At 41.1% G+C, this 17067-nt stretch overlaps 1 protein-coding gene across 1 annotated transcript; it reads right to left on the bottom strand.

The window, feature by feature from the left end:
- Positions 1-1691: 1691 nt before the first annotated feature.
- Positions 1692-16466, bottom strand: LOC134042960 (patatin-like phospholipase domain-containing protein 2). Its single transcript, XM_062490916.1, has 9 exons — positions 16280-16466; positions 11244-11476; positions 10842-10907; positions 7995-8204; positions 6885-6945; positions 4527-4745; positions 4073-4205; positions 2826-2942; positions 1692-1983 (listed from the first exon to the last, which is right to left on the bottom strand). The coding sequence occupies exons 1-9, from the start codon at positions 16464-16466 to the stop codon at positions 1692-1694; spliced, it is 1518 nt and encodes a 505-aa protein (XP_062346900.1).
- Positions 16467-17067: the final 601 nt, after the last annotated feature.

A 17067-nucleotide genomic window follows, 5' to 3' on the forward strand; every position in this document is an offset into this window, starting at 1 on the left:
TTCCAAAATTTTTTTGTGAGTCTGATGATACATACACCCAAGAAATGAACAGAAGAGTTGAAGTCAAGTAGCACCAGCCTTGCAGAGTATGGAAATAGAGAGCTTGGCACTTCCTCCCCAGCCTACAATCCATTTGAATATTATAAAACACAGCACTCGGAGCTTAGGGAAGGAAATCACAACTGAGAGACTGTTTGAAAGGCAGGCCCAATTCAAGTGCTACATTTTGCCCAAAGCTCACACTCCCATGTCCCAGCTCCTCAGCATCCCAATCCAACCCCTTTCCCTGGACAAGAGGTGTTCAAGCAGCTCTTCCCTTGGAATTCCCACAGAATTCCCTCTCTTGAATGAGAAGCTTCCCAAGGTCACGTGCTCCACCCAAACACAACTTTAAAGCCATTATTGTTTCCTTCTATTTAAAAACCGTACAAAAGCTGATAAGCCATCAGAACAGTAACTAATCCTAACATCACTTTCCTTCCCAGATCCTTCATCCACTAATGCATTATCTTTGTTAAAATCATGCAGAACCTTTGTAGTGGAAATGGTTTAAGCTCCCAGCTCTCAATACAGGTATGATTTGGCTAAATTTTCAACTCATTATTTGAGACCTCTTCAGAGCTCCCTGAATATTGATACTTCACCAAGTCTTAAATTTCTGCTGCTCCTGACAACCTCAGGAAACTTCCTTTGGGTTATCCTACCTCACTGAGACACCTTTCTTTTTCTTCCTTTAGCAACAGGGAAGTGAAAGAAGGAAAGAAAAATCCCTGAAACTGCAGGGGGAAAAAATAAAAAAGGATCGTGCAACAATTACAGAGACAACCTAAACATCATTCACTGCTTGCTATACACTGATTTTTGTTAACATCTTCTGTAAAGTTTAACATGTTCTCCACATACTGCTTGCTACTAGCCACAGTCACTATTTTACCTACTTTTCAATACTTAATCAAGTACTAAATTGACTTATATTAAGTTCCAAAAAAAAAACCAATCCTCTGAAGTCACTGAAACTGTACTTGTTTACTCCTCAAGGGAAGGTGCCCTATTTCTCATGTCATTTTCACCTGAAGTATTTCAGGAGGGAAAGGGACACAGAGGAAAGGTAAAAGGAACTGTAGAGTACATACAACAACCTAAAATAATACTGTTCCTACAGTATCTTGTGCAGGCAACTTTCCATAAACACAACACTATGTTTAAATATAAGGCAAATGGACACTGGAGGCCACTAAGAAACTCACTTGTGTATTCCTCTTAAGGGAGTAAAGGTCCAATTTCATTTAAGTGCTATAAAATACTAACACATAAGATTGTTAAGAATCACATTCATTAAAATGTTCTGTTATCTATGCTTGTTTGTCTAACAATCTGTTTACAGAATTTACATTTTTTATGCTGAAAGCAATTTTTAAAAAGATTTATTTCCAGAGAGACACTGTTTAACTACTGGTCTTAGTACAGTTGATTGAGCTGGTGCTTCGACAGAGCTATAATCTGTTACTTAGTATAGCAGCCACTGTTTTTATAATCCTTAAAACAGTAAAATTCCCAAGGCAGATTTGTCAGAAAGCTGTAAACAAGTAATTTCCCAAGACTTATTGGCAACAAACAAAATGATCCCTAGTCTAGGTTTTAATTTTCTCTGCCAAATTTCAGTTTTGGTAACGGTGGAATCTACTTCCCAGTTAATATTCTGGAGCAGTTTGGAAACTTGTCTCTGAGGAAGAGTCAACATCTATTTCCAACGCAGACTCATCAGGGTTTGGGAGGAAATTAGGATAGGACTTTAAGTCTGAGTGTTCCTGGATATCAGCAGGAGCATTTTTCATAGCTGAGTGCATGAAGCATGAAGATTCCCAGAGCCAGCTCTCAATGTGTGCAGCAGAGTGAGGCATTTTAAGGTGGCAGTACGAAGAACGAAATTCCACTGTAGATGGGACGGTTTGACATTTTTTTAGTGATTCATAATGATCTTTCCTGTTTAAAAAGAAGGAAGGAAAAGGAGATTATTAGGGGTTTAGTGGCATTTTTGTCATGTTTACAAGCAGCAGATACAGTTGTTCGTCTCTGGCCATCTCTGCATTCCACTTTACAATCAGCTTGTTACCACCAACCTGAACAACCGGAACAGAACTTGGGAACACTCTAAACCAGCACCTGAATCACCAGGTTAGCCTTTTCCAATTTGAGAAATAGAAAACTGAAGTGTAATCCAATAATACCCCATTTTTTAAAGTTTTCTCTTCTTTCTTGCAGTCCCTTTGCCGAAAAAACCCAATCCCAAACAACAAAAACTCAACAAAGCAACATGCCACAACCCCTCTCACAAATAAAAACACCTCAGCTCACCATACAAAGACACTCCAACACTGCTTGAGCTGCCTTTCCAGAACAAAAACTGTTTGTGTTTAATCATGATGCATTGACCAAAGAACCCCTCTTAGAAGTTATTTCTGAGACGAACTTGTCATTCTGTGTCTTACCAAAGCCAGTCTCAGATGAGGAGACTCAGGATTGGCAAGTCTGGAGTATGAGAAACTGCTAAATAAGGATAAAAGCGGGAAGGTGACAATCCCCAAATTTATTGTGAAAAGTAATCAGAAATATTAAGAATGAAAAGACACTGGATTACATGTGCTGTCAAGTAACTGAGGAGAGGACAGTAGGAGGAATAGCAAATATATACCAAGAACGACATTTTTGTTCAGAGAGATGCCTCAGAAACCAACTAGTGTTATTCCAGAAAAGGCTTTAAATGATTTCAAAATGAGAGAATTTCCAAAACTGCATCATTTGCATGCAGCAGCACTACACTTTACCTGGCTGTACAGAAGAGCTTGCTTTTAGCCTGGGCATAAACTGTGGCAGCAATCCGAAAAAGCTGCTCCTGCATCCATCGAATGTCAGCAGGCATGTCAGGAAACCAGTTCACCAACCTGCAGGCAAAACCAAAACACAGCTTTTGTAAGCAGGGGATTTGATCAGAGCTGCATTTTTACGCACCCTGTCCTACATCCAAAACATCTTTTTTCTCCCCAAATCAACTCCCCTAAGCAAGGTGTCCCATTTCTTCCCAACTTCCCTGAATTCCCATCTATCCCTCTCATCTCTCTTCTACAAGCTAAGAAAAAGGGCAGCACAAGTCACTGCATCTCTGAATGGCTGACCAGTGTGTGCATTCCAGACCCTGTGACCAGCACAGGAATCCTGCAAAATAGTCCTGTCTCCAAGACCTTTGTGGGAGGAACTTTCTGCTCAGTTTAAAGCAAGGTAGAAGAGGAAGGAAGAACAATGAGAAGGCAAAACAACAACAATGTCCCAAACGTACTTTTTTCCCTTACGATAGCCTTAACAGGAGTCAGCTACATCAGAGTGGGACAAGGAGGAAAACCCCACAGAGAAATCTGGGGAAACTTGCAGCCTCCCCATCCACCAGAAATGGCACAGAAGTGCCACATTCAGTGGCACAGAAACAAAATACTTCACTGGAAATCTATATGGTTTGATTACCAGAATTGATTTTTCAAGATTTTCTAAAGACAGTCATGACATCTGCTGCTCAAGAACAAGCAAGCACAACGCTTAGGATTCATGGTGCATTCATGGAGCATAACTTCTCCATGACAAGAACTGAAAAGAGCTTCATTGTGCTTCAAGAGCACAATTCAGTCAACACAAACAAAACCGGTAAGAGAATTTACATGGTGAGTAAACAGTGGACTTCACTCCTGAATTTCAGAAAGAAGCACAAGGAGGATGTGGAAAGAGTTCAGATACCCCTGTACTCCTGAAAAGCACAATTCAGGGTGCTTCTTTTGAGCAATTACAAGGTAGCTATTAGTAATATGAGTGTTTTATATACAAATCTTCTTTAGATGTTCATTTATCTAGCCTTGGATTGTATAGGCTTTAGAAGGATGCACCACATAGGTAGAAATAATGGGTCTTTTGATAGTTACCATTTGAATTACAGTGTCCCAGAATGCCTCCAACACTGAATAAGCTCTCAATGAGTACATTTCCAAAATTATGATAATGCTAAAAAAGTTTTTTACAAGTTCCTTACCGTAAAGCAACTGAGTAAGCAGACTCCACTGGGAGTGTGTATGGCAGCATCAGGTAGGATATCACCCTCATGGGGAAGAGTTTAGAGAACTGAGCATAGAATCCATTCTGTTCTTTGCAAGCTTCCTGCAGTGCTTAGGAAGAATTATTAAGGAAAAGATGTTACACTATCTGAAAGCAGTTTCAGTAATTTCCTCAGAGTTTTACAATATCCAGTCAACATTATCAGGTTACTGAATAAGGCTCAGTTAGAAAATGAAAGAATTAATCTCTGGGCACTCTTACCATAAACATTCTCTGTGATATTTTAAAATATGGGAACAGAGACTCATGCCACAGGGACAGAACACATTATCCAAAACTTCTAAGCAATAGATCTAAGAATTAATGCAAAAAAATCAAATAAAATCAAAGTTTGCCACTCAGAGTTACGGGAAACAGCCTGAAGCATGCACCTTTACGAAGTCTGGGAGGTAGACTCTCAAATATGCTCTTCTCCAAAGGCCATGGATTTTGCTTTAGCTGGTCATTTAAGGTGGTCATTTTCAAAGTTTCTACTCTGCTATTTTCTGTCAATTTTCTTCTCTTCATATGGTCCATGTGTTGCTGTGCAGCCTCATGAGGGTTTCTTTTTGTGAAGGATAAGTGGATATAAATTGAGTCATTTAGAATACCTGAAAGAGTCAAGAGCTTTCACTTAGGTTTGATCCACAGGTCTCCTGAGAACCTGTACAGTACCTGAGGTCTGTGTGTCTGAACAAAAACCTCTCCTGAGGGAACACCATCATCTACCCCATGAGAATTCTCAATTGCACCTGGCTCTTAAGATCTCACACATGTTTAATCACAGTGATAGCTCTTCTTAAGGTTTAGATCTTACCTTAAAACAGGTTCTAAAGAAAAGGAAAAAAGTGAACAATTAAGTGACACTGCCCTGGAAACATACACAAAATTGTTTTCCTGCAAGAAAGCAAAGGATTTAAATGAGAGAGGGGGAAAACTATTTAACATGTATTTAAAGAAAACATCTAAAACACATCAGATATTTGGGAAATTTGACATGGCAGGTGTCACATGAGTACTTTGAGGCGCTGCTACAACAGGGTTGAAAAGAAAAGCAACAGGTTACAATAATTTTTATCCAAAGTACAGACCTAAATCAACATGGGTTGTATTGCAAAACTGGTGCCAATTAAGAAACAGCATTGATAACTACCTTAGAAAGAAGCACTATATCATAAGTACAAAGAGAAAACCACAAGAAGTGTATTTACACTTGGTTTCCAGAAAATCATCATAAAATTACATATGAAAAAACCTACCAAATTTGGCTAGAATTTATACCTGCATGCAAAAGAACCTATATCCTACTTGTAAGTACTAGTAAAAGACAAACGCCTAAAGAATTAGCAGTGAATTTAGCAAAGGAAAATATTTGAAGTGTCATAGATGGAGGGGGGAGATTAATTCCTACAGCTGAAATAACTTAGTAGGAAAGGGGATGAATAATTAATGACCTTTGAAAGGTTAAATATCATTGGTAAATATCATTGATAAAGATTGACGCAAAACAACCCTGTGACAGAATAAAAACAAAGTTGATCATAGGATTAGGAGTGTGAAAAGGAGGACAATAGTGCAATACAGAGAGGACACGAGGCAGAGCGACCCAGGAAGAACTGCAAGAAATGTCAGATATTAGTGTCAGATGCAAACTTGCACACAGGAAACCTGTGCATGCAGGACAGCAACAGAACCCAGCTCAGCACAGGCAACCACAAATCAGAGGTTCTTTTAAGAGCTTGTGCTTATAATCACATGGTAAAAGCTATAAAGCAAGACTCTCATTAAATAACAATAGAACATAATAACAATAGTATCACAGAAAATCAAGCTCTGAAGCAGAACTGTGAGGCTCTTCAGTGAATTGTTTCAAGGCAACATTCAGTGACCAGGCATCAGCAGAGTACATCAATGACTGCACTAAATCCTGCAGCTGGCACTATCTGTAATAGGCAGAAGTCCCATTTCTACTCCCATTCCTCTTGATCTGACCCAGCACCAATTTGCTTCTGCATCCAAAGGCTACAGGGCCCAGGCACATTTAACACATGGTTAACTTCATCCTAGTATCAAGTTACTGTTTTCAACTTGTTTGTCCTAAAGCTTGCATAGCAGTAATATTTATCAATATAAAACACATTATTAGAATTCTAGGAGTAATGTAGCAGAACTCATAATTCTTCTTCCTAAACTTAGCTGGGTGTCAACAACTGCTCCATTATCAGCTGTCATCTTCTAAAGCCTTTTCTCAAATAGGGTTTGTCTGTGACTGAGTTTTTATTGTTGTTAGCCAGCTCCCACTTCTGGACTGCCAGAAAAATCACTTGGATGACAGCAGAGAGGAGGCAATAGAAGATACAGGCTTCAGAGGAGTGGGAAGCAGTAGCCTATTCCCATCCTACACAATTAAGACAAAGCCAAGTAATAATATGATTTACCTAGAACTGGAATTCTTTGGAAATTTCACTTAACATTTATTTCACACAGATTTGACAAAACTCCGAAACCAACCCCCAATGCTCCAAAGGTTCAATTTTTGCATGGCACAGTTCACCTCAGGTGAGCTGTAACAATGGCATTTCTATAAGAATTAAACCATCAAGATCCCTCCAAAACTCTGAGAGACGAGCCCCCTCCTTAGCTACACACAACCCTCTCACCCTTTTTGTTTTGTTCTGGGTCTTTTTTATTTGTTTTTCAAACTCAGGTTAAGACCATATAATCAATAATTATCTGAAAGTTTAACATACCATTCTCCTTCAAGAACTTAAGAGCATCCAAATATCCCTGCTCACAGATCTCTCCGAGTACCTGCAAATATAGAGCAAATGAGCCAGACAAATAAAAAGAAGTTTCAACTTCAGATCAAGAGTTTGCAGAATGAAAAGCCACTTTGTTTCACCTTGCACTCCTGTAAGAAAAAAAATCATCTAAATAATTGCTAGAATGCAACAGATTCAGGTTAATATGGCTACTGTGATGATGAATATGTGATCATGTACACTAGCTTTTCTTTCAGCTGATGCACTGAATGATGGCATTCAAAGAGTTTGGAAGACTTACCTCCCCTCTTGTTCCCTTGATTAGCCCTTCAGAAGTTGCTAGTAGCAATGAAACAGGGTGTTTGGAGTGTGCCAATTCCCTTCCCTCCCTCCCAGTGCTTCTCACTTCCCAAAGCTTTGAAAAATTAGCTGTGCAATTCTGATCCTCAGGCTCAGACTTATCTTCCCTATGAAAATATCTTTTACTAGATACAATACCAGCTCACCTACAGTACAGGGGTACTAGTAAAAAAATATTTAAAAATAAAGCCTGCATAAGAAGAATTCAAAATTTGTCTTGAAGTGGTCAAAAAGCCCTCAATTAAAACATATCTGTAGCAGTCAGAAAAATTGCTTCTTTGGTGTACTATATCCCAAGCCATTTGAAAAGGTCGGGTTTTGTTTTTTCTTTTTCTAACTTCCACAACAGCAATTCAAGAGTATTTCCGTCTTCTGATCTGCAACTAACAGCAATGAGCGAAGTTTAAAGGCAACTTGCCTGTGCCAAGTATTATTTAACTTCTTCTAATTTCTTAGCAGGTAAACATGAAAGGACTACAAACTGACATTTGTAATTTCCCAGTGTTGATTTTATCATAGAATCCTGTGTGATTCCCAAATAAATACGGAAAGCCAGTAGAAGGACAGTTTTAACCAGAGAGAGACTAAAACTAAAGAGGATGTAGACAAAACGTGAAAAAATAGAAACAAGATATAACACCAGAGAAGTCTGTGTGACTGGATGAAATGCTACGACACTGCAACTTTCTGCAAAAGCTTTCATGTGGAGAGATGAAGTAAAGGAAGGCAGGGGCTGACCTTAGGTTCAGGTGGAAAGAGTGCCTGTGTTAAACGGTAAAGGTTGCCCAGGCTGAACTGAATGCTGGTGTTGGTCACATTCATCTCATGGAAGTTGGCTGACTTTCCCTTGGGACAGATGTCACACTCCCCAGCAAAAGGGGACACTGTGATGGTGTTCTTACACTCATAGTGAGGCAAGTTGTCACTGATTCCTCCATCCACGTAGCGCTGCAAAACGGAACAGAAACAGAACATCTCAAAAGGGCTGGCAGTGTCTGACCTGCAGAGCGCCTCATGCAAGAATGAAACAGCACTTAAGGCTCTAACTTAAGCCTGGTGCTCCCAAGCTAAACATTCTGAGTGGCATGATCTGTTCTCTAATGCCAATAAACATTCCTACCTATAGTTCCATAGGCAGTTCAAGTATATTCCGTTTGGGATTTTTCTGGGGTCTTTTCAAAGATGACAATCCCACACAATGCGTAGAGAAAAGCAGCCCCACGCTTCAAAGTTCGAGTTCCAAGACACTAAACCACTCTAACTTTAAAGTGCTCTTCACAATTAGAATTTGACAGAAAAGCATCAAAAAAGATTTGGACATAAGGAAAGGGTGAGTAAAAATGGACAGTGCTTCAGAAACTTTGCCAAGTCCCAGACATCTATTGCACTTTGTGTGCAAATTCCAGGTTATAATTTTGTCTCCTTCACACTGAATCACCTATTTCTGTAGTTTTAATGCATCACCTCAGACATTTAAAGATCCAAGGCCCAAAGTGCTCTGTTTTGGGGTAACTACTGTCTAGTGCAGCTGTAGTGGCTACAGACAGCCCCTACACTCACGCACAGCAGCCAGCCCTCCAGTGGGCCACAGGGAACTGCTTTGTTCCCACACCATCAGCTTTACTGCTTCAGAGGCTGCATTTTCCTCCTTCCTAAAAGGGCAGCAAACCTAAACTGTAGGTCCTTGCCAAACATAAATGTATCAGAGCAGAGATTTGAGCAGGAACAACCTGGATTATCAGTTTCAGGTGCCCTGATACACAGGCTCTGACCATTCTGAGAAACACATTAGGAATTAGGAGGAGGACAGCTCATGGCCTGTCAGCTTCCCGGGACACCCTCTGGACCCAGCAGCATGCAGCTCCTGCCAAACTTCAGGTGTGTAATGCAATCACTAAAGTACAAGTGAAATCCCCAAATCCTGCATGACATAAAATACAACAGGTCTGGCAAAGGAGGACCCTTCTCATGAAATTATTAAAAGGTGGAAGCATGTATCTGAGTCATTGTTCTACTGATCTAAATGATTTTCACGATTTGGAGTATCTGTTCAGCTGCTCCTCCAAGTAATTTTTTTAAATCTAAAACTGCTGTGTTTGAAAGGAGTTCAAAAAAAACCAAAACAAAACAAACCAAAAACAATCAAAGAAAAGCCACCACACCCAAAAGCTTTTTAATTGCAAGTTAGGTACACCTCTTAAATGGTATCCTTAAGCCCTTGTTTTACAGTATACAGGCAGGAATGCCAAGCAGTAAACAGCAAGATGCCCCAAAGTTTATATTTTTGACATTCTATTGTGCTGAAGCCTATAGGAGTCATGCCAAGCATATGTAACTGTGGTATTCTTACCAAGTTACATCCAAAAATGCCTCCTAAGCATTAAGATCATACCAAAATAGTTGCAAAGATTAAAAGAATTATGCCTTCTTTTCTTCAAAATATTGCCAAATAAAGCATCACTTGTATGTTTGTGTACTCTGAACTATGTTTTAAAATAACATTGTTGTCTGATGACAAGAACTGAACAGCCAGATTAGCCTGGATCCACCTAAACCTTGGATTCAGTCCAACGTCCTGTTTTCATAACACCTTTAATCTGGGAGAGTTTAAGGAGACATACAAGGTTTAGAAGCACAGATAAAGAAAATCCCTATACAGTTCTAATCACTTTTGCTTTAATTTCAGTATGAAGAAAAGTACATTTCACATCTATTCTTGACCTTTTAATACTTGCAAATTGCCTTGAGAACAGGGTGTAATCAACCACTGTTAAAGACCTTTAAAGTTTTCTTTCTTTCTTTCTTCCCTTCTCCTTGTGCAAGGAGCACCACAGTTGGAAGGAAACAAATGCAAGCGAATAGAACAGGTTAACAAAAAGCCACCAATACCACTGCCTTGATTTGAAATGCAGATCTGCTTCCAGACCTGCAATTATAACACCTACAACAAACCATGACAACTTTCCTGCAGTTTTTGTCTCTAACAGGGGATTTTAGAGAGCCCAGTACAGCCATGAAGTATTAAGAGGCTTTGTAACCAGCAGTTCCTGGGAAACAATAGAACATACTAATACACTGCTATTTTACCTCCAAAAGGTAAGCTTTCTTACACTTAATACAAATGCTGTGTTTGCATCTAACTGAACAAAGGACTTTAATACAGTTGTAAGGCAGATCTCCTTACAGCCAGAACACAAAGATATACAATAAACTATATTACGAGATATTTTTTTGAACAATTATAGGTGACTCTTCCTATAAATTTGTGTAGAAGAAAGAGCATCACTTCCTTCAACACATATTTATCCACAGGTTACATAATCGTTATCTTATAATATCTTTTTCTTTTATTAATGAATTTTAGGGGGCAGGGGACAGACAGAGAAACATTATGTATAATAAAATACATATTAGAATACACATAGTATCTTCCACACATTCAGTGTTCCTTTCTTTTTTTGGAAAGTTGTTACAGCTACACAACTAGAAGCTATGATAAAGGTATATAAAGGTATATACTACATGCATTCTTAATATTTTCAGAATAGCTAGAATTATTTTAAGATCTTAACAATAGAGACTTACCACACCTCTAAATGATGGTGGAATGAGGCCACAATAAATAGGGACAAATGAACTACAGATTAAAGCCTGTAAGAAAATGAGACCATAAAAATTAAATGTTAACTGTCCCATTACTGACATAAATATTTATCTTCATAAAATAAATTCTTATTCACTGAGACTATGGTTTCATTAGATCCACTGCACTTTTTTATGGCTGATCCCTTGCACCTCCTCCCTAAAACAGTGCACAGGCACATTGACTGGGAAATGTATGTGAATCTAGTGTAAAAAAGCTTGAATTCCTCTTTAAAACACTGTCAGAGTAACAATACCTGAAATGCTTAAAGCAGAAACCCAAAGGTGATGTTAAAGTGACCTAGGATTATAGGAGTTTCTATAAGTTGCCAAAAAGAAACATACCTGTATAACTTCTTCTTTAGAGTTGAAATTAGATATCAAGGCATTTTTGCCATCTGATACTCTGGTTAGTGAAATGCACAGTCTGCCTGATGACAACTGGTGTGTGTTCTCTGGAAGATTTCTCATCAGCCCATCTCTTATTATCTTTATCACATTAAAGGAAGGATGAAGAGGACCAAGATTTCGCTTTCTAGCTTCTTTGGCTAATGCCAGAACATCTGCACAAGCCTGAGCTGGAAAGAAAATGCATTGCATTTAACGGCAGAAACACAACCCACTCTTGGACTAATAAAGCATATCTAGAGTTCCAGCTTGTCTCTCTTACTGCTAGAATAAAAATGCAAGAGCTTTTTAACAGATTAAGTAACTGTAACATGTTTAAGGACTTAAGGAGTTTTCTGAGAGACAAAAAAAAAAAAATCACTTTAAACTTTAAAAAAAAAATCTCCTGGTGAGGACTAAGCTACTTTTATGTCATTAAGATGTAGATTCTAAGTGAAAAATACCCATATGAGATAATGTTTCCATTAGGAATTATTCATTCCAGAAATGCATTTTTTTAGGGGAAAAAATAAAGATGATACAAACTTAGGGCATCATTTCTCCTCATTGATACATTCAAACACCAAAGGAAGCATTAAGTGTGATCTGGTAGGAATGCCAGGAGGGAAGTTTGGAAAGCAGTGTGGAAGGAATGTGGAGGAGATCCATAATACACCACACAGGTCTCCACCTAAATAGGTGCATTTTTACAGTAACAAGACACATAATAACCTTTTCTCCAATTAAATCTACTTTTGGGAACTTCAAACCACTACAGAAAACAGGACAGCTCCTGAAGAACACTAAAATCCTTTCAACATTCAGTCACAGGAGGAAAAGCAGCTCATCCACCTGCAATGTTTTGTTTAAACTTAGAATGTCACATTTCTCCAGGGCACACTTTGAGGAAATTGCTTGTCAGCTTGGTAGAGGAGTGGGTGGGGAAGGTCAAAGTAACACCTTATCAACCTGAGTGATAGGCTACAAGGTCTTCTAAAAATTTTTTCAGAACTTACATACTTGAACTTACTAGAACAAATAAAATTCAATTTATCAGGTTGAATGTGAGCACTGCACTGGCAACAACTCTGCTTAAGCCTTTGAGCTCAGATTGATTTCCAAAAATATTACCTTTCTAAAATGTTATTTCCCCCCCCAAATACCAATAACTAAACGTTTATCATTCTCAAGATTCTATGCCCAAAAGAGCATCTCTAAAAAATCTGAGGTACCAGACACACTCTGTTTTTACCACTTCAATTGTTTCATTCCATCCTCACAGAGGAAAATCTTGGGCCACAAATCCACTGACACCAGCAGCCTGATGCCACCTCCCACCCCAGAAGACAACAATTTAGCCACAGCTCACTGTTCATGGTCAAGTATATGTTTATCTTAGTAAAACATATCTTACACACAAATAAAAAAGACTGCTAGAGTCACATTCTGACAAGCGATGAAGTTACTTCCAAAAGCAGAATGAGGCAATTCAAGCAGTTCTAATTTTCCCTGTATCCAGATATTAGGGGATTTTTTGTTGCAGTTTTTTTTTTGGGTTTTTTTTTTTTTTTTTAGCGATGCTCAATCTTCTAAACTTTCTAAAAATAGCTGTTGCAGAAGTCTGAGATACTGAACTACCAGAACTCTGGCCAGGAAGAACAGCCTTGGAGCATATGCAATAATTACCTTTCCAACATAAATACAGTTTGGAAAGCTTATGTACCAAGCAAGTCACTTGCCTGTTCTAAAATACAAACCAACAGCAAACAAATACATATGATTTGATTTAGCAGTTACCCATTGACTCCACATAAAAGAATTTCTATGCTCGAAGTAGTTCATAGGGGGAAAAAAAAAAAGGACAAAAAAAAGCTTTTTTTTTTCTTTACTGCAACCTATTTTAAACCTAGGAAGGGCTCCAACTCAAGGAAAACAAAACAAAACAAAAAAAGTTCTATCTAAGAGTATATGATATCAAAACACTGAAAATTTACAAAGATTTTTGTTATTAATCCAATGGACTTCAAAGCAGTCCAGCTTCTTTTCCTTCTCCCTTCCTTTTCCAGCAGGGGTAAAATACAGTTACCTCTTAGGCTGGTGTATTCCAAAACAGGAACTTCTCCAAAAGGTACTAAGGGCTACAGCTCAAGTCAGTCTGGGATTTTAGGCAGGTCTTGGTCCATCTGTTTTATTTTTGAAATGCAGGGAGCTAAAGAAATTAATCTTCCTAATAAATGTGAACTGCTTCTTTTTCTAGTTCTGCATTCCTGTTTTTAATTGTTTGTTAACTATTCATTTGTTTCACAGAGTAAAACCTGAAAAGTTTACCCCACAGAGTAAAGCCTGACATTGTATTTGCAGCCTCCATTAAACCTGCTCCACTGGAATGGATGATCACTGCACCATCAAAACACCAGACATCCACAACATCCAAGGAGTGCAACTTGAACATTCCAGTTTGGAATAGCCTGGAATGCACTGCATCCTCAAAACAACACTCATGGCTATGCTTCTCAACCTCCCCCAAATTTAATGAGAGAAAGCTTTCTGTCAGTCTATACAAGTACACTTTTCTTCCCCATTCAATGGCTAATAATTGTATTTATCCACATCTGAAGTTCCAGAGTCCCTACCTATCCATCAGGTAATCTGAATCAAAGAGAAAACCCTTCACTGAAAACACCTGTCTACAAGGCTGTAAGAAATGAAATATGCTCTTCAATTCCAGCCACAACCCCTGTTCACAGATTTGCACACCCTGTGTTCTGTGCACCAGCACACAGACCAGCTCAGGGCTGGGTCCTGCCAAGCCCCAAACGTCTCCAAGTGTGGGGATTCCCCAACCTCTCTGGGAACCTGTTCTAATATTTTACCACACTCATAGCAACTGTCTTTTCCTCACACCTCATCTGAATGTACCAGGTTCCAGCTTTTGCCTGCTGCCTCTCATCCTTCTGCTCACCTCTGGGAAGAGCTGGGCTCTGTCTACCCACAGTAAAGTGCAACTGTGAAAAAAACCACAGGACTTACTTACACCTCCAGCTGCAGGAACCACAAATACTCTGATCTACTTCAATATGCAGTAAGAGAGGCATGCAATACAAATTCACACAACACACCTTATCATTGTAAAACACTGTTTCTTTAGAAATTATTTACCATCCTCTGCTTTCACACAAGCTCACAAAACACCACAGTTAGAATCTCAAAGAATTACCATGGGAATGCCTTGTTAGTTTTATCAATTTACAGCAATTCACAGATTTTAGAATGTAGCTGATTTTCAATTGTCTTCCAACATTCCCAAGTGATACCTTTTTTTTTTTTTTTTTTTAATGTCCCCAGTAGGAACACAGTTGCCCATGGAATCTGCTACCTTGGACAGTGACCACACACATATTCTATTAGTTAGAGAAAAATCATAAATCTCAGTTGGCATACGAGATTGGTAATGGTTTGAAATCTACAACTCTTAATTATTAAAGTGCTAAACCATTTAAAAGCTGTAATTAACTCATACTGCCAAATAAACAATATAAATTTTCTGGGCTTTAGAGTGCTTCAAATATTTAAGACAGCTTCCTCCTCAAATGATTTACAATTACTTAGGACTTAAAACTGGGTATGTTCTAAAAATACCAGCTGTTGAGGAAAAACATGATTTGTTTTAAAAGCTTATAGCAGGCTGATAATAATTCAAGTGTATCATGTTTGGACATTACAGCAAAATTAAATTAAGCAGCACAAGTTTACTGTTAAAACTTTGAAGAAATTAAGCTTATGTGCTAGAGCTCAGTGGCTAAAGCAGTAGGGACAAGCATTGCTCTCCTGTACTTAGAGAGAATTTCTGCTTGTTTTTTTTAGTCACTGGATTTTTCCCTCAAAAATTTAAAAGCAAAACCCAGAAACTTCTCCAAATTCAAAAGAGGTACTCACTGTTCTCTTCCAAGACAAAATCTGAATTTGCAAAATCCTCTAGTCCTAAAGCAGTAAAGGGTGCTTATAGCAAAAACAATCAGTGCAGAGGCATGAACTAGACAAGCATTACTCAGTGGATTTCTTTCGTATAAAGAGAAAACTATTTTCAGATTTCCAGATATTTCATACAGTTTTTTAACTGCAATCCAGTCGCAATCCTGAACACCCTGATTTGCTTTCATCAAGTGTAACTGATTAGAAAAATGTATATTCACGAGCCCTAAGTAGATAAAAGGTGCATTTTTCCTTTTGCCAGAAAACAAGTGTGTATTCCACAAAGCACACTACATTTAGTTTCAAACTAACATCTTTAATCCGGCACAAATACAACACAAGATTCCCTCTATTATTCAAGTGACAATTAAAATCAGCGATTTTAATCAATCCACCGTTTCTAATCATACACCTAAGCGACCCTATGGGCAGCATACACCGTGCCGAGATTAGAGAGTAAAAAAGCACGTTAAAGCTAACCTAAGCCCCGACCTTAACTCTCTTAGCCTTAGCCCAGAAAGGAGCAGCTTTGGAGGAAGCAAGATAAAGCCGTGGGGCCCCTCACGTGCAGGGAGATGCTCTATTTCCCAACGAAGCGCAAACACTTTGTTTACAGCCGACAGCAGGGCCGGCCGACTTGCTCCGGACGGCGTAAGGGCTCAGCTGCCTCCCGCTCTCCCAGGTTAATTCCCGGACTTTGGACAGCGGCGGTGGGAGAAGCCCCTCACAGGGACCCGCACGGGAGGAGCTCCGACCTTTCGGCTCCGCGAATGTGGGAACGGCATCGGGCATCGCCAACACCATTCCCTGCGCCACGGACCCCGCTCGGATTTCATTCCGCCCGAGGGCACACGTTTGACGGGTGAGGAGCAGCACAGAATCGGAGCCGAGCCGGCCCGGCCCGAGCGCTCCCCGGGGCCGCGCCCGCCCAGCCCGGCCGAGCCCGCCGCACCTGCCCCTTCCCCGGGGCTCGCCCCACCGCCCGCCTCACCCCGCGCCGCTCCCCCGGCCCCGCTGCTGACCCAGAGAGCCGCCCCCGACGAGGACGGCGCCGGCCAGCGCCCCGGCGGAGGCGCCGTAGATGTGCCGCGCGTCGCGGATGACGTGCGGGGCGCGCTCCTGCAAGCAAGTGGCGGCGCCGATGTGGTAGACGCCCAGGAAGCCGCAGCCGGCGAAGGACACGCTCCAGCCGCCCTCGTGGTCCAGCATTGTCGCCGGTGGGAACGAGGACGCTGCGGTGGCGGCGGCGGCGGCTACCCGTCGACTGAACGCGCTCGGCGGGGCCGCCCTGCGCGTTACACGGGGCCGTGCCCCCGCCGCCGGCCGCGCCGCAGCCAATCCCGCGCCGCCGCTCGGTGGCACAAGGCGTCGCAGCCAACCAGAGGGCACATGCAAATAAGGCCCCGCCTCCTCGCGCCCCCGCCCTGGGCAGGGCGCGCTCCCGCGGGTGCGCTCCGCGCCCCGAGCCCCGCGTCGCTCGTTCCCCTCGGTGACCCTTCGGTCCTTTCAGACCCTTCGGTCCCCTTCCCTCGGTGACCCTTCGGCCCCCTTCCGTCGGCCAGCCTCCGCCGGTCCCTCAGCCTCGCCCGTCTCCCGGTCCCCGCCCCGAGCGGAGCTGTCCAGAGGGGCGCGGCGCGCCCCCCGCGCTTCCAAAGCCGGACGGAGCGCGGTGGGGTCCGGGGTCAGTGAGGCTCAGTGGGGACAGGAGTCAGTGAGGGACGGTGGGGTTTGGGGTCAGTGAGGAAGCAAAGGAAGGCATGTGGGGTCTGCCGGGCACGGCTGGCAGCGGGAGGCGGCAGCGGTCCCCCAG

This window comes from Cinclus cinclus, chromosome 4 (genome assembly GCF_963662255.1).
Source record: "Cinclus cinclus chromosome 4, bCinCin1.1, whole genome shotgun sequence".
In the NCBI taxonomy this organism is placed as follows: domain Eukaryota; kingdom Metazoa; phylum Chordata; class Aves; order Passeriformes; family Cinclidae; genus Cinclus; species Cinclus cinclus.

Excerpts from the sequence above, each read along its gene's own strand:
- LOC134042960 (XM_062490916.1), bottom strand. The coding sequence starts at position 16,466 with ATGCTGGACCACGAGGGCGGCTGGAGCGTGTCCTTCGCCGGCTGCGGC. Across the intron at positions 11,477-16,279 it reads CGTCGGGGGCGGCTCTCTGG|CTCAGGCTTGTGCAGATGTT; the intron begins GTCAGCAGCGGG and ends TTTTCTTTCCAG. Across the intron at positions 10,908-11,243 it reads CTAAAGAAGAAGTTATACAG|GCTTTAATCTGTAGTTCATT; the intron begins GTATGTTTCTTT and ends ATTTTCTTACAG.